Source organism: Bactrocera oleae, chromosome 3 (genome assembly GCF_042242935.1).
Source record: "Bactrocera oleae isolate idBacOlea1 chromosome 3, idBacOlea1, whole genome shotgun sequence".
NCBI classification, from domain to species: domain Eukaryota; kingdom Metazoa; phylum Arthropoda; class Insecta; order Diptera; family Tephritidae; genus Bactrocera; species Bactrocera oleae.
Genome location: NC_091537.1, coordinates 22,239,507 through 22,256,257, shown reverse-complemented (window position 1 = coordinate 22,256,257; position 16,751 = coordinate 22,239,507). Strand labels below are relative to the sequence as shown.

Here is a 16,751-nt window from a genome sequence, read left to right as displayed (position 1 = left end):
AAATTTAGCATCAATTTAACTTTACTTGAGTAAATTAAATCACAAACAAATTAACCAGCGCTTTAAGCGTACAACTAAAAGATGAGCACAAGCCCGACTGCTGACCTGGATGATCAGTTGATCGTGAAGTGCAGACGAGTGAGTGACTTTCCCAATTGTGGCGTCTCAGCGGCACAATGAATAGCCTAAAATTTGCATCTTGGTCTGCGTTAAGCAGCTTTTACTTATTTATATTCTCAGTAGTAATCAAGACGGAGTCAAAATGTTAGTAAATTATTAAAAATATCGCTATTGAAAAAAAAATATATGTACATGCAATATATTTACTTTTGGTGAATTTGTTAATGAAAATCTTGTCTGCCATGTCAGTTTACTCAGCATCGGTGGCACGTCAGTCGCTCATCACGGACTTATTCGTTAATTACAATGCACTCATTAAGCCCACCGGGGATGGTAAACGCATTGATGTGCATACAAACTTAGTGTTGCAGCATTTTGACTTTCGAGAGTCAGATGGATCAGTCCATTTTGTGGGACTTTTGAATGTGGTAAGAGTGTAATAGAAATAATATCAAGCTATATACTTGTACATATGTATACATATATGCAGGTATGAAACGAATATTATATATTATCTTTTATAACATCCTTTTGGAAATGCTGCAAGGTCAAAATGTAAAAATTGTTTTAGAACTTTTTTTAACTTATCAGAATGGATTTGGGAACTGGACTTCCGTAATACTGAACAATAATGCTATTCTTCTCAAAGTCGTAAAAATAGCTTTAGTAATAAAGCGGTCTAACCGTTGGCTCGTCTCTTCTACTTTTACAATACACAGGCCAAAGAACGGATGCTCTATCCATCGTATTCTCACTCATCGAGCCGCCACCACGAAAGCCTACTTTGCAGACCTACAAAAAAAAACGTATTTTCAGACGAGTTAAGAAGTTGGAGGATCGCTGAGCGAAGTTTATTTTCATTTTAAAATTTTCGTTTTTCTTTTGTAGACTTTGTACTTATTGGACCAGCCTTATATACATTAATACCTTTAAAATATTATAAATTGTAGGTTTACGAAAATTCAATTTTGGGCGTGGTTAACTTCTATTTTGGAGGCACAAAAACCCAAAACATACTAACTAAAAGAACGCTCGTTCGCGAGATACATATATCTTTTAGTTCTCCGAACTTGCTGTTTATTCTTATTATGTAACATAACTACTTCACCAAAGTTATCTTTTGGAGACTAGAACTGGACAATCGGTAGTATAGGAGATTTACATATAAATTCTTATGTTTACCAAATTTAATTCCATATCCTTGAAACTTATACTGACGAACTCACTATTATTTATGTTATATGATGGATCCAACTCTTTTTCTATAAATAATTGTATATGTATTTATATATTTTATATATTTTGTATTTTTTTTTTTAGTTTGTATAATTTATTTTAATATTTTTAGCTTTGGCAAGATCCCAAATTAGGTTGGAACCCCAGCGATTACAATAATCTAACTCGCATACCAGTACGTCAAAAATTGATTTGGGTGCCAGACTTAGAGGTTTGTTTGCTTTAAAAAAAATAATTTATACAAATTACATACCATATACATATATACATACATATGGTATACATTATATACACCGTACCACTTATTTGTTGCGATTACCATCATAGCCGAGAAACCGAATTTCAAGTTGAGAAAACTTTTTTAGTTATCACAAGTGCCGCTGCAAATAAGTGGTCCATATATACAAACATACTTCTAAATTTTATATGTTCATATTATATATTCAAATATTTCATATTTCATATGTACATTCATATTCAAATATTTCAAACATCTGTAAATATGTATATATTTGCGAAAAATTATTAGGTTTACAACAATGCGCCCGATAAGTTTCTACGAATGCACCATCACGGCACCGTCATATTGCAACACACTGGCATGGTACTCTGGAGCGATAACGTTGATATGAATGTTTTTTGCACCACGAACATGAATAATTGGCCACATGATAAACATGAGTGTAAACTAAATCTCGGTTCGTGGACTTATGATGGTTTCGAATTGGACTTTAAGAATTATACAAACCCCAATGACAGCATGAGTTTTGAGGAAATAGATATGGCGAGTATGAAATATAAAGTGATTGATTTCAGTGTGGAACGTGTAGCGACTATCTACTCCTGTTGTGCCGAGCCATATATAGTTATGGAGTATCATCTAAGTTTTGAGCGACGTTCTGCCTTTGTTACCGTATTTCGGGCGCTAGGTTCGTCGGTAATTTTACTGTCAATGCTTACACTATGTATTGAGACAGATCATCGTACGAAAATATGTCTTAATGGTTTAAATTTGATTATTATAACGTTCGTTTTGCTATATTTTGCTCAAAATGTGGGTAAATTCGCGCGTATTACACCTTACATTGGTGAGTTGGTGTGGTGAAAATCAGTCAATTAAAAATTATAAGCGGTTAATGATTCTGTTTATTTGCAGTGAAATTTTTCAGTTGCAGCTTCATATTGGTAACATTCCAACAGCTACTTACCGTATTTTCAATATTCGCCACACATGCTTCCTATCGCGGCAAACTCCACCCCGCTATATCGAACTTGCTCCGGCACTCATTTGTTTCTTATATCACACCGAAGAGGAAAATGCGACTTGCTCAGCCTGAAACCTGCGACGTGAACGCTCAATTTGAAGATGTGACACTTCAGGAGTTTAGTAATTTGATATCTGCCGACGAAACACCTTATGAATGGATGCAGTTGGCGAGCTTTATGGAGAGTTTTACAATAATAATATTTAGCATTGTATATATAATTTTAGCTACTGTATGTTTTGTTTAACCAATGTCAATTTAGATATTATATACATACTTATATATAAATCTAAATCCTTGACCCTAGAGGATGAACATAAAATAGAGTTAATTATTATCTTGAATGCTAATTTACCGTTATAATGAACAGGAAGGGTATATTTGATCCAACTTCTGGCAACAGGTTAAGACCGCTCGAATTTATCTTGAACCAAATAAAGAAAGAGAAGACATGCTTCCAAGGCTTACATAAGCGCGCTATCTAAGAGTCTAATACCGCTTTGAATTTTTGTCTTATTGTAGTCTACTCTACATAGTTAAGAAAGTCCAGTGCTCAACGAATTAGTAGCCTAAAACATGTACAAATGGATGCAAGTTCTCTACCAGATGGTGATAAGAGAGACTGGCCGTTCCCATATCAGTTGGGCTTAAAGCCTGATTCACATAGGACTTTCGCTTCGCTATGCATCGGACAATTGTTTTGACAGAAAAATTCGATTTATGCTTTTGTATGAGTACGTCACATCGTAGCTAACTGTTGCTAGCTAGCAAAGTTTCTGCCGAAAAATTGTTTCTCAACTCAAAAAACTAGCAGTAACGAGGAGAAGAGAGCCCATGTTGAGAGCGTAAAAAGCTGAGAGAGCTGCTAGTGAAATTTCTACTAGCAGAAAATATCTAATGCCATATGAAGAAACAGCTATTAAAGCACATGTTCATACAAGCGATATTTGACGCATTTGTTTTATCTTTGTTTATTTTTATTGTTTTGAATTGTGAAAATAAAAATTCTATTGATTGATTGTTTTTTGTTATTTCGCTCTTTGTGAGAGTAACTGTTAATTTTAATCTTCCTGATAACTAGCAGTTAAAATACAAAGCTATAGTTATACTGAATCTACCAATTACATCAAAAATTCCTCAAATAAATAAATAAAAATAGGAGTTGGCAATACTGTATAAAAAATATATGTACATCAGCTGGTAAACCTTTCTGTTATGTGTGCGAACTTGTATTTAGATTGGGAGTAAATTTAAAGCAAAAATAAAAATATGAGTCTACAAACGGAGAAGGAAATTGCATTTGATCCAAAGAATCCACATGATTTAGGTATTTGTTATCATTAACAATATTGTTAGCTTAATATTGCAATTCATATTTTTCAAGGCGATCCTAACGACACATCTTTGAGGAAAGTGGAAAAGGAAGTGCTTATTCCCAGGATTATGCGTGATCGAGCGAAGCAAATTCACTGCAGTAAAGAAGTACAAGAATTTGAAGCGTGTTGTAAGGCAAATAGTATATTAATGGTTGTAACATGCCGAAATGAAAATTCCGCTCTTAAGTCCTGTTTGACCAAATGGTATAAAAATGATGACTTTAGAGAAGAATGCACGAAAATCTATCTGGAAGAGCGATCGGATTACCGGCGTACTGGCATTCCAAAAAAACATCGTGTGCAAAAGATGTAATTTTCATTGTTCAATATAATTCATTTTGTTATCTTTTGGCTTTGTACAAATGAAGTGCTGTTAAATCGTCGAACTATTGTTTCTGATATTTTAAGTGCAGCAATATCGGAAAGAGTATTATAAGTTAAATCATTCGGTTTCATTACATCCAGCAACAAAACATCCTTATCTGAAGTTTCGGCAATCCGCTGAAGTCCTTTGAGATCTTTGATTGAGAAATCTTTCGTATCGGATTTAGGATGCACAAAAATAATGAAACTAGCATGGTTAAAACGCGGCCCTTTTTTGTAAATCACTACAAGAGAAATAAAATAAGCTTAAGACGATTAAAATGATTTACGTACTTACAAAAGTTGCCGCCGAATTTAATACCACTTTTTATAATCCATCCTTTTGACTTAAGATATAGATAGGAACCGAAACATTCTAGAAAATTCGGATTAACGTTTCTCGCAGCTTCCAAAAATTCTCTATATTGCATTTCGTTACATTGGATATCGTGAATACATAAGACACCGACAAAATAAGCGAGAAATGCAGACTCTTCCAATTCCAGTGATAGACTCTCGGTATCATCGATAGTACCCTTCGTTACTAATTTTGGCGCTCCCCTTGATTTACTACCTTTCCCAAAAAATCCATTTTCGTATACTTTTCTAATATCTTCAGCAGCGCACACCTCAACCGAAATACCGGTGAACACTCCAATTACCGGAGAGCCGTCAGGAAAAGGCGGTTGCAATGAGCTTTTGCTAGCACCTTTCTTTTGCTTAATTAATGGAGTAAATAACATTATCAATATTAACAGTTCTGACAATTAAACGAAATGTATAGAATTGGTTAAAAAGGCATCTTCGACTTTATCATTATATACTTTATTATTGTTTATTCTCTATTTTTTTTTTTTAATTTCAAATAGGTTGACAATCAGCTGTTTGTCAAAATTTAGTAACAGGTGAAAAACTAATATGAAGGTTAAAGAGGCACAGAGTGTTCTGGTAGTATTAAAAAATCAGAAAGATAGTTTTGAAAACACTTCAATTATAATTTATAGTTATTTATTAACTGTTCCACGCAGTTTTTTTTAATGAAATTTCTTATAATGCAGATAAAAAATAACGCCGACATAATTATTCTCAATACAGATGAACAAAGAAATTTCAATATAAAAATACATCACTTTATAGATGGCTAAATTTTGAGGAATAGTTGAGGACTTCAAAAACAAAAGTCAGCTGTCAATGATCCATCACAGTACCAATTTGCTACAACTCTGTTTTCTGGGTCTTGTGACTTTTGTCAGCTGAATTGGTTCATCGCAATAGCGAAAAGTGCAAATTAAGTGAAATTGTTGGCAAAAAGATCGTGAAAACTCGTCTAATATTGCATTATAAGTGCTCAATTTAATTTCATTAAGTTAGCAAAAAATGGCAGACGTCAAAGAATTAATAAATTTGCCCGATGATAACATCGGTAAGTTTGCAACAGAAAAAAACTGTTGCCACAAGCCCTCTGTATGAATTTGTCTAAATTGTGCCACATTTTAATTAAAATATATTTACAGATATGATTGCTGCCACTTCAGTGCTGCAGCAACAAGCAGCTGACATACGTACCAAGACCATTAATTGGGCATCGTATATGCAGTCGCAGATGATATCACAAGAAGACTATAACGCAATCAGTGCACTAGACACTGCCAAGGCGGCCTATCTGCAGAAAAACTCCACTCAAGCAGTGAAAACCTTGTTAAATTTGCTAGCCCATGTCTCAAAAGATCAGACAATACAGTATATACTTGTGCTGATCGATGATTTGTTGCAAGAAGAACGTTCACGTGTTGACTTTTTCCACGACTACGCTAAGCAACATAAAGAGTGTGTCTGGGGACCTTTTCTTAACTTATTAAATCGTCAAGATGGTTTCATTGTAAACATGTCATCACGAATTCTAGCTAAACTAGCTTGTTGGGGTCGCGAACTTATGCCCAAATCAGACCTTAACTTTTATTTGCAATTTTTGAAGGATCAGCTGACCGTGAACGTAAGTAATCTGTGTATAAGCATATGTATGTATGTGTACAATACATCATAGATATATAGGCCCTAAGCCACTTCATGTAGTTATGTATCTTTAAGTATTGTAATATTTTATTGAATGCATTAATTTATATAGTTTTTCATGTACAATCATTGGTCGCGGCATGCATGTTTTTATGTTAAATAATTTTTTTTGCATGCGAAGTGAAATATTTTATGGTAGATTTTTGCAAGTAAATTTACCATTGTTATGTTGATGTTTATATGAATATAGTTTATCGGATTGCTTTTCTAGAAAACTAAACGTGATTTATTAGATTTGAAAAATAGTTAATTACAAATATTTAGAAAAATCGATGCTGGTCGTTTTATCTGTGAATTTAAATTTCGATGAAACTATTAAAAAAATATAAGTGATTCAATAGTTTAAATTTTACGTGTATATTGACTGTTGAAAACATATTGGAATGAGTTATACATGTTCGTTTCGTATAATGATGATTTGTGCTTTTATAATTTAATTATTTATTATTTCTTCTGGGATGATTAAAGTAGAGTATTTGAACGAATATTGAATGGTTGTCTGATTAAAAAATTAATATTTGTTTATGAGTGAAAATAAACGTGGAAAAACGTATGAGTTATATTCAAATAGTGCTCTATTTTTTTTTTTAGGCATAGGTGTCATAATTTTTTGGGCTTATTTGAGCATGCCTCAATAATTAAACAAATTAATCAATTTAGTTAATTCCAATTTTCTTAACCATTATCTTAACTATTAGCTGCAAAAATTAAAACTTCTTCGATACGTATGTATTTACATACATTCATATATTCCTGGTATCCAAAACATAGATACATATACAAAAGGAATTTGTAGAAATAAAGTTGGCTCTTCAGTTTGTTCCCATTGTTATAACCTGAATAGGTTATATTAAGTTTGCCATGAACTTTGTAACACCCAGAAGGAAACCCTATTAAATACACATATAAATGATCTGTCTGTCCGTCTGTTCTTTTGCCGATATCGGACCTCTTCAGCGTATAGCTGCCTTACAAACTGAGGGATCGTTATCGTGTTCTTTAATATCTCAAATATATATAATATATATTATATATATAATGTATCAAATATCTTCACAAAATTTGGCATAGATTATTGGTGAAGCCAACAATACAATCTCAGAAAGAATAGTTCAGATCGGACCACTATAACATATAGCTGCCATACTTTTTTATTTGTGTTGTTTGTTGTATAAAAAAATTGCAGTTGACTTGAGGTTCGGCTTTATTTTAGCAAAAATACTTATATCACACTTTAACAATGCAAAACAATTCACAAAAACCCACAAATACATATGTTTATGTCCGTATATACATAGGTACACTAGTTTTCCGATAACTTAGCATGTTTATATTTTGTTAATTGGATATAAATACACATTTATAATTTGTTATTTAATTTGGGAGTGTTTATGTTCGTTTACTAACATTTTGTTGAGTGCTAAGTTGAGACAAAAAAATAAAAATAAAAAATTATTAAAACTGAAAAAGTCATCAAAAACCATTTAAACATTATCGAGGTCATTCAAAAAAAAAAAAAAGCACTATCAAATATTTGCACCACTAATATGACGAGCCCAGCTTTGAGGCTTGGAAAATGTCACATCTATACCACCACACGTTCCACCAACCACAATATCGCCATGGAGGTCACTTCGTTGTTAATAACATTATGTTTTAAATGTAAATTCAATTTCAATTTCTAATGTGAATTTTTTTCAAACTACAAACATAAAAATGTGTTCCAATTTACACTGTTTACACCACATTCTACCGTCATTGATACTACCGAACAACAACAAAACTGAGTGCACTAATCACATTGAAATAACCAAACAAACCAAATTGGCACTTATGTACTCGACACGCCATGCGCAACCCTTAGGCCAAGGCATATATAAAAGAGCAGGCCACACTAGCTAGACGTGTGCAGACGATTGTGGTACATCATCACGGACATGGGCATGGTAAAGACCAGCAATCTTCTAAGAATAATAATCATTACAGTCCGAATGTGGCGCAACAACAACAATCACAGCAACAAATGACAGGCGAGAGATACCGTGAGATGACAGTGGAGCAACAAAATGCTCTCGTCGATGGCAGGGTACCCATTCCGGTAGAGTGAATTCTCTCTCTCTTAAAAATTTCACCCGCAAAAAAAAACTGCATTTCTATTATATTTAGGCATTTAGTAATTGTGATAATTGAAAGATCACTTGCATATTCTTTTCTAAGTGTTTTGGCAAACAAATTGCTATAATTTAATAACAAGCCAGTTGTTAAATCACTGCTATATTCCAGTCTTTAATTGTTGTACTCAATAAATAATATATTTTCATATAATTTGACAAATACCAATAGTGTCTAGCGCTAGTTTAGTGTAAAAACAATTAATTTGTGAATTTTTTATGTAGTAAAAGAATGTAGTTCAAAAATATGATTTTTAGCCGCTTATATTGATTGTAAAAATAACGTTATGCTAACAATACTAATATTTCTGTGAAATTCTGAGTGTAAAGGTTTTTAGCTTAATGCTATGTAAAAGTAAAAAGGTATGTTTGTATTATACTTATGTAGCGCTAAATTTATAAGTTATTTTAAAAGAAATTTTGATGAGCTTAGTTTATGTGTGTAGTTGAAACAATATGTGTGTCTGAGTTGCGATCTTTGGCATATCTTTACAATTTTTTTACAGTAGGCATATTTTATAGTTTTAAATTAAGTAACTTACAAAATATTTTAATATTTTTCTATAGAAACTTTAATTTTAAAAGTTTCTAGACAATTTTTTTGTCATACATTTTATTAAAAGTATACACAGAAGAGTAAAAGATCTATATTCGTAAAAACTTACTTTGTGTGATGTATTCAAATAGCTATTAAAATAGTTCTAAATACTTACTAAAAACAGGAAAAATATTATATTATTATATGTACTCCAAAAAATAAAATGCACAAGTAGTTACAAAATTTTGAAAAATACTTATAGTTCACCTACACATCTTATATACTTGTATAATATAAAACAAAAAAAATTTTCTAGACTATCTTTCTTAAGTTACACATTATACCCAGAAGTCAGTACTGTAATATTAAGTTTACCACGAAGTTTGTAACACCCTATAAAATAAATATATAAATGATCAGCAAGACGAGCTGAGTCGATTTAGCCATGTCCGTCTGTCTGTATACACGTAATCTAGTCCCTCAATTATTGAGATATCGATAAATAAATTTTGCACATGTGACTTTCTCTTCAAAAAGCTACTCATTTCTTGAAACTGCTGATATCGAACAACTATAGCATATACAATAGTTGCCATACAAACTGAACGATCGGTATCAAATATTATAATAATAATATAATAACTTATTTTTACGAGATATTTTCACGAAATTTGGCATGGAATTTGTTTAAAGCAACGGTACAATCTCGGAAAAAACTGTTTAGATCGAACCACTATAGCCTATACATACATATGTATATACCTACCATACAATCCGACCGATCAAAATCGAGCTCTTATATGGAAACTTTTTATTTGTGAAGGGTATTATAGCTTCTTCTTCTAACCGAAGTTAACGTTTTTCTTGTTTTATTATAATACATATATGTATTATGGTAGTTTTAATTTATGTTCCACTAGTTGATGTATGTGGTATACATGAATATGTTATTGTTCTCAATATTTTTTTTATTATCTAAAGCATTTAATATTTTTTTAAATGTTTAAAATTTTATAATAAATATGGAACATCTGGTTGTACAATCGCTGTGGTAAATGTAATGATGGTCAGAGTTTTATGATTTGTTAAAATATTTCTTAAAAAAAGGTATTGCACACAAAAAGCTGTTTGCACCTAGTTCTTTAGCTTAGATTTTACTATTCGGTTGTCTTCTAGAAAACATTATATAAGTAGAATTAGATTCAAGTAAATTTTATAGAAACTCAGAATTTAACTAATCAAACTAATTGATTTATTGCACTAATGCTGATGCTCACAAGTTGTTAAGTAATCTTATATATCTTTTTATCCAACGAACATTTTTCATATAGGCCAATGAGTATGTCCAATCTGTTGCTCGGTGTCTTCAAATGATGCTTCGTATTGACGAGTATCGTTTCGCTTTCGTTTCGGTGGATGGCATTAGCACATTGATTAGCATTCTATCGTCTCGCGTTAACTTCCAGGTAAGTTATTACTAACGAATTATAAGTTTTATAAATAAAAGACAAATGGTTTTACTTTCATTTAAGGTGCAATACCAATTGGTGTTCTGTTTATGGGTGCTCACCTTCAACCCACTTTTGGCCACAAAAATGAACAAGTTCAGTGTTATACCGATTTTAGCAGATATCCTCAGTGATTGTGCCAAGGAAAAGGTATAATCGTTATTTCCATCAAATATTGAATTTTTTTCAATGTAACTTAATATTTTTTATAGGTAACTCGCATTATTTTAGCTGTATTTCGCAATTTGATCGAAAAGCCAACCGATCCACAAGTGGCGAAGGAGCATTGCATTGCTATGGTTCAGTGCAAGGTTCTGAAACAGTTGTCCATTTTGGAGCAACGTCGCTTCGATGATGAGGACATCTCTGCTGATGTGGAATTTCTCACAGAGAAGCTACAGAGCTCTGTACAGGATTTGAGCTCCTTCGATGAATATGCCACTGAATTACGTAGCGCACGTCTCGAATGGTCGCCCGTACATAAATCGGCTAAATTTTGGCGTGAAAATGCTCATCGTTTGAATGAGAAGAATTATGAGCTTTTGCGTATACTGGTGCATTTATTAGAAACTTCGAAGGATCATATTATATTGTCTGTAGCTTGTTTCGATATTGGTGAATACGTGCGCCATTATCCCAGAGGCAAACAGTAAGGCTCGGCTTGGGCAGCAACTATAGAATGATAACCGAATTTCCTTTTTATTTTTATTTTTTTTGCAGTGTTTTAGAGCAATTAGGCGGCAAACAAATTGTTATGCAACTGCTGGCTCACGACGATCCAAATGTGCGTTACGAGGCACTTTTAGCGGTACAAAAATTGATGGTGCACAATTGGTAAGTTTAGTTGGAGAATTACATATAATCGAAATTTGTATTTTAATTCATGCTTTAATTTTAAATTCAAATTTACATTTAATTCATGCATTAATTTTAAAGAAATCCAAGAACGCCATTGAAACCATTTTAACAATCAAAATAATTCAGCCATGAATGAGTCAAGCACAATTTTTCATTCGTACTGTAAAATTATGTTTATTGAATTCTCAATTAATTTGTATTAAAAATATCATTCAATAAATCAATTTCCATAGGGAATACCTGGGCAAGCAATTGGAAAAGGAAAATGAGAATCAACCTCAGAAAGGCGGTTCAGCGCCAATCAGCGGTAAAGCCTAAATAAATAAACTAAAATGCGTTTGCTTGTCAAAAGTATGCAATCGACTAGTGTAGTCGATAAAGTAAATGTTAAATGTATTAAATCCCTTATAGAACAATAAAACAAAAACGGAATGATTTCTCGTTATTCACAATAAATATTAAATCTTACGGAATTAAAGTATAAAAGCAACAGCAAAAATTGCACATGTAAAATATTGCAACTTAAAGTGCAAAATTGTATTAAACATTTAGTTTTGTTCATCATTCCATTTTATTTTGCTTACTATTCTGTACACGTTTTTGTTTTTGTTATTGTTGAAATGCCTTGGTCTTAGATCTATTATTTATAAAGCTTGTCAAATTCGTGCGTACATAATATTCTAAATATTGTTTATATGTTGTTACAGAAGTATTGAATTAGTATTTTTTGTGATTTATGCAAATTTTACGATCACTTTAATTGCTTCGTTGCTAATATCTGCTGATATACGAAGAAGTTTCAATAAATATTTAAATAAATATATTATATAGTAAAACAAACATTTGCCTCATATATATTTGTAACGTATAATGTAAGTATATACTTATTTTAAAATCAGACGGTTCCAAACCGGTTTTGTTTTCTTTCGTTACATCATTAAAATTTGTGTCAGCCAGCTAATGGCAGCCTAAAAATTTTTAAAATTCCTAATTGAATCAATTTTTATACCCTGAACGGGGTATATTAAGTTTACCACGAAGTATACAACACCCAGAAGGAATTCGGACACTCTACATAGTATATACTCGTATATGAATGATTTGGGGCTGAGTCGATTTAGCCCTGTCCGTCTGTCTAAATATACGCCAACTAGCCCCTCAGTTTTAGATTTCGAAGCTGCTCGTTTGCCGAAATCGTCGATATCGGACCATTTAGCATATAGCTGTCATACAAACTTAGCGATCAAAATCATGTCCTTGCATGAAAAACTTTTGATTTGACAATATATCTTAATGAAATTCGGCAATTGTCCAAGGCAAATCTACCATTTCCGAACAAATTTTGCAGATCGAAGTACTATAATATATAGCTGTCATACTAACTGAACGATCAAAATCAGGTTTAAGTATCGAATTTTCTCTTATTCGATCAGATATCTCAATGAAATTTGGCACGTGTTACTGTCCAAAGCAACGTTAAAATCTCTGAACAAATTGTATGTAGCTGTCATACAAACTGGCCGATCAAGCTCAATTTCTTATATGGAGACTTTTTTATTTGTGAAGGGTATTATAGCTTCTGTGCAATTGAAGTTAAAGCTTTTTCATGTTTTGCTTTAAATTTATTTGTGATATCAAACATTTTAGTTAAAAATGAAAATCTATGGATTAATTATAAACTATTAATCTATAACTAATCCCGAAGCTTTGACTGGCGAGTAGCTTCTACTTATATAAAAAAATATATAAATTGGTGAAAATTCAATTAGAGGATCAGACTTTTTTGCACCCGAATACGTGAACAATTACTTTAGCCGAACAAGTGCATTAATCCATTCAGTGCATGAGGTCAAAAAGACGTGCCTAACGAAATTTCATCATCTAGTCAGTTGGAAATTGAAGAATCATTGTGAAGGCGCAAATCTACAAGTCTATTTAATACTCATAAAGTTTAATGTATACTGAGACTTCTTGGCTTGGCCGAAGTAAATTATATCACCAAAGTTCCCACTATGTTTTGACTAATTTCACACTAATCTCAGTTTAAAATATTAAATTCTCACTATTTTCAGTTTGGAGGGTTATTTAATGCTCCCTTCTCTGTTGCCACCTTAACTGCTTTTGATTTTAAAATCGTTTGCAACCGAAAACACATTTTCCCTTACATGTACTTTCATGGTATACTTAGAAGTCGTTATCAAAACTACTTATCTCCACAAATAAAATCCATTATAGAAGCGACCGGTTTTATGCAAATCGCCACAAAAATTGTTATTTCATCAGCGCCAAATGTTCTAAAACCCATAATGTACAAATTACTTATTAAATAATATTTTAATTTTTTCAGTTTTTTATTGGTTTATTGTTATTGGTTTTGTCAAGTTTGAATCATTACATTTTCTTCAGCATTTTGAAGTCAAAACCAACTAAAAAATTGGTAATATTTATTTTACACAATAAAATTAAATAATTAAATTGTCCTATTTAGAATAGTTAAATTTAAAACTAAAGTGTATCTTTGCTCTTAAACGGATGATGGTGCTCTCTTTGCTTGTGTGCTATTTTGTACAAATTGTCTTCATAAGTTACACACGCCTGCAATTCAAAACATCATCGGTCAAACCCAAGTTGTTATTTTTACAGTTTATATCTTTAATTATCCAGAGCTAGTACATCGATGAGGTGGTTTACTTTATGATAGCTTCTTTTACAAGGTTTGATGGTGTTGTGACTGAAATTTACTTGGTGGCCGATTTCAGGTAAGCAATCAGATCAGCACGCTCATTGGGCTTTTTCAGACCAGCGAAGATCATCTTTGTACCAGGGATGTACTTCTTGGGATTTTCCAAGTATTCGAAAAGGGTATCCTCATTCCAGGTAATGCCTTTCGCCTTGTTGGCATCTGTGTAGGAGAAACCGGCAGCCTGGCCAGTCTTGCGGCCGATCAGACCGTGCAAGTTTGGGCCGACCTTGTGCTTGCCACCAGCCTCAACAGTGTGGCATTGAGCACAACGTTGGACAAAGAGTTTCTTGCCCTTTTCCACATCACCAGCTGGTACGCCCATATTTGTAGTTTTTAATGAATGTTAATAGGTACTCACTCTGAAAAAAAAAAAATAATGGATTAATATTAAATTGTGTTTATTAAAATATTAAAAATATATAAATTTTTTTTGCATAACAAATGCATATTTTAAACCCAAATAATACATGCAATAACACTTGTTACCACTTTTTCTCAGTTAACTCTGTACAATAATACCAGACCAATCACCAGAAATCTCCATTGATAACACCAACAAAAGCAAATATGTTCATGAGAAAGAGCTTATCAAAGTGATATTATATAAATCAGTTCTAGCGAATAAATTCATGTACATACTTATATCACAATGACCACTGTCTGATGAGTAACGAATAAGCACACAGCAACAGCATGTACCCTTTATTTGTATTCACTATACATGAAATCATTTAGAGTTTTGTGTAAAACTTTGTACCCTGCTTGGCCACAGCCATTTCAAAAGCTGACTCAATTCTACGTAAACAACCCGACTGCAGTGCACGTCATTATACTTGTTTTGTCTCATGCTCTTCGTGTAAAATTTACTTCCAGCAAATGCAAGTTCTAGGTCGTCTATAACATGCTAGCATTTTATAATTGCTATTAAAAATGTCAACAAGATTAAATAAAAAATATTTTCGTACACACATGCAAACCTAACTGACCCTTGGTATATGCGTGAAAATATCTGCACTTGAAAAAGCGTTATTTGATCATGAGAATTTGTTATGCAACCACCTTGGGTTCAGTAGAACAAAAAACAAACGTTGACCTCAACTTAGAATTACGTATGCTATGAAATGAATAAAACCGTTATATAAGTTAAAACACTCCACATTTTAACTTTCTTACAAAATTCTTTACCTCTCGCAATTTTGAACCAATCTCTATGTATTTAAATGTGTAATTATTGAATGCAATGATATTTTGTACACCAAACAAAACTTTTTCTATGTCAATGCAGCTGTGAACGCCTTCACACCTATTCAAATTTAAATGTTTATCTACATATATTCGCGAATACATTGGAATATATATATAAGTATATGTAAGTATGTAACCTAAAATATATGTTCTTGAAGAAAGCTAATGTGTGAAATTTAGAACACGATCCACTTGCAATAAGTTAAGTAACATGAAAATGACCATGAAAAATTTCCATCACTCACGTGACATTTTTATTATGTAAAAGCAGTGTTAATGAAAACAGGTTACGAATTAAATTCTCTTCTTAAGTAAGTTAAGCCACGTGGTGAAAGACGCCTTCAATGAATACATGAATGAAAGTAATGAGGGTAATATAACTGTTTCCTTTCTGATCTCTACAACGATTTTTGTCTCATCAATAACGTTCAGCATGGACTTCCTTAAAAAAAAAAATAAAATTACAGCACGCAACTCGAATCAATGTGCACTTTTTATATAACAAAGATCAACCCCTAAATTTTTCTATGCAGAAACCCCTCCGCACACACCTACTTATTCATATATATCACCTGCATATGTATACAATTTTACGCACTTTGCCACTGGTATACTTGCTTATGTAATACATTTAACAACCGAATTGGAAAATTATTTTGGCTTTAGCTTTGAAACAATGTAAACTATAGAAAAAGTATACAAGCATTTATAGAATCACACCCACACACAAATTTATATAATGCAGTTTATGTATAATAGCAAAAGGTTCCAGAAAATTTTTTCATTACACCAATTTACCCACTATACTTACATTGAACACAAATACAACTCGACTAAATTTTAGCACTCCATGTGAATTTCGTCGCGCCAATATCAGCTGGCTTACGGTATAAAGCAACGCTGTACATTTGCGAAAAACTATATGCAAAGCAACACTATTTCCATTACCCCATGTCTTCACGCTCAATTTTTTCCGAAGTGCTGAAATGATAAATATGTATTATATTTAAGTAAATTCACCTGTTTAAATCTAAGTAACACCAAACTAAAAATTAGAATGAACTATTTAGTGATTCGCTATTGTGAAAATATTTAAGTTCTGACAGTGCTATTGAATGTGAAAACATATTGTTAAGAAGAAGACAGGGACATGACAACACTTTTTTCAAAGCTAGCAAGATTGTAATATGCTTGTTAATGATGATTCTTCATCCTGCAAGCCACCTATCAATTAAATCTTCGATTATTTATCCAT

At 32.3% G+C, this 16,751-nt stretch overlaps 5 protein-coding genes across 7 annotated transcripts; 3 read left to right on the top strand and 2 right to left on the bottom strand.

Annotated features, from left to right (window-relative positions):
* The first annotated feature begins 99 nt into the window (after positions 1-99).
* LOC106618012 (acetylcholine receptor subunit alpha-like 1) lies at positions 100-2,943 on the top strand. The gene is made up of 5 exons (XM_014235520.3): positions 100-264; positions 370-548; positions 1,469-1,567; positions 1,886-2,444; positions 2,513-2,943. Exons 1-5 carry the CDS (start codon positions 177-179, stop codon positions 2,866-2,868), a joined length of 1,281 nt encoding a protein of 426 aa, XP_014090995.2. The 5' UTR covers positions 100-176; the 3' UTR covers positions 2,869-2,943.
* An 846-nt stretch (positions 2,944-3,789) lies between these two features.
* LOC106618005 (COX assembly mitochondrial protein homolog) lies at positions 3,790-4,383 on the top strand. The gene is made up of 2 exons (XM_014235511.3): positions 3,790-3,948; positions 4,006-4,383. Exons 1-2 carry the CDS (start codon positions 3,891-3,893, stop codon positions 4,308-4,310), a joined length of 363 nt encoding a protein of 120 aa, XP_014090986.2. The 5' UTR covers positions 3,790-3,890; the 3' UTR covers positions 4,311-4,383.
* On the bottom strand, positions 4,308-5,228 carry Tsen2 (tRNA splicing endonuclease subunit 2). Its single transcript, XM_014235510.3, has 2 exons — positions 4,659-5,228; positions 4,308-4,605 (listed from the first exon to the last, which is right to left on the bottom strand). Exons 1-2 carry the CDS (start codon positions 5,101-5,103, stop codon positions 4,331-4,333), a joined length of 720 nt encoding a protein of 239 aa, XP_014090985.2. The 5' UTR covers positions 5,104-5,228; the 3' UTR covers positions 4,308-4,330.
* Positions 5,229-5,586: 358 nt separating this feature from the next.
* On the top strand, positions 5,587-11,966 carry VhaSFD (V-type proton ATPase subunit VhaSFD). 2 transcript variants are annotated; one of them, XM_014235528.3, is made up of 8 exons: positions 5,587-5,783; positions 5,875-6,353; positions 8,298-8,531; positions 10,474-10,608; positions 10,675-10,800; positions 10,863-11,299; positions 11,371-11,484; positions 11,742-11,966. In XM_014235528.3, the coding sequence occupies exons 1-8, from the start codon at positions 5,738-5,740 to the stop codon at positions 11,824-11,826; spliced, it is 1,656 nt and encodes a 551-aa protein (XP_014091003.1). In that variant the 5' UTR covers positions 5,587-5,737; the 3' UTR covers positions 11,827-11,966. The 2 variants fall into 2 exon arrangements, with proteins under 2 accessions (XP_014091003.1, XP_014091005.1); XM_014235530.3 differs by lacking the exon at positions 8,298-8,531.
* A 1,874-nt stretch (positions 11,967-13,840) lies between these two features.
* LOC106618020 (Cytochrome c proximal) lies at positions 13,841-16,404 on the bottom strand. 2 transcript variants are annotated; one of them, XM_070106228.1, is made up of 2 exons: positions 16,308-16,404; positions 13,841-14,610 (listed from the first exon to the last, which is right to left on the bottom strand). In XM_070106228.1, exon 2 carries the CDS (start codon positions 14,571-14,573, stop codon positions 14,247-14,249), a length of 327 nt encoding a protein of 108 aa, XP_069962329.1. In that variant the 5' UTR covers positions 14,574-14,610; positions 16,308-16,404; the 3' UTR covers positions 13,841-14,246. The 2 variants fall into 2 exon arrangements, with proteins under 2 accessions (XP_069962329.1, XP_069962331.1); XM_070106230.1 differs by lacking the exon at positions 16,308-16,404 and adding an exon at positions 15,437-15,455.
* Between the last annotated feature and the right edge of the window lie 347 nt (positions 16,405-16,751).

Bases quoted from the DNA above. Each gene is read 5' to 3' on its own strand.
- LOC106618020 (XM_070106228.1), bottom strand. From the start codon at position 14,573: ATGGGCGTACCAGCTGGTGATGTGGAAAAGGGCAAGAAACTCTTTGTC.
- LOC106618005 (XM_014235511.3), top strand. From the start codon at position 3,891: ATGAGTCTACAAACGGAGAAGGAAATTGCATTTGATCCAAAGAATCCA. The intron at 3,949-4,005 runs GTATTTGTTATC...ATATTTTTCAAG, and splicing joins AAAGAATCCACATGATTTAG to GCGATCCTAACGACACATCT.
- Tsen2 (XM_014235510.3), bottom strand. From the start codon at position 5,103: ATGTTATTTACTCCATTAATTAAGCAAAAGAAAGGTGCTAGCAAAAGC. The intron at 4,606-4,658 runs GTAAGTACGTAA...TTTCTCTTGTAG, and splicing joins TAAATTCGGCGGCAACTTTT to TGATTTACAAAAAAGGGCCG.
- VhaSFD (XM_014235528.3), top strand. From the start codon at position 5,738: ATGGCAGACGTCAAAGAATTAATAAATTTGCCCGATGATAACATCG. The intron at 6,354-8,297 runs GTAAGTAATCTG...CGCAACCCTTAG, and splicing joins AGGATCAGCTGACCGTGAAC to GCCAAGGCATATATAAAAGA. The intron at 8,532-10,473 runs GTAGAGTGAATT...TTTTTCATATAG, and splicing joins ATGGCAGGGTACCCATTCCG to GCCAATGAGTATGTCCAATC.
- LOC106618012 (XM_014235520.3), top strand. From the start codon at position 177: ATGAATAGCCTAAAATTTGCATCTTGGTCTGCGTTAAGCAGCTTTTAC. The intron at 1,568-1,885 runs GTTTGTTTGCTT...AAAAATTATTAG, and splicing joins TTTGGGTGCCAGACTTAGAG to GTTTACAACAATGCGCCCGA. The intron at 2,445-2,512 runs GTGAGTTGGTGT...GTTTATTTGCAG, and splicing joins GCGTATTACACCTTACATTG to TGAAATTTTTCAGTTGCAGC.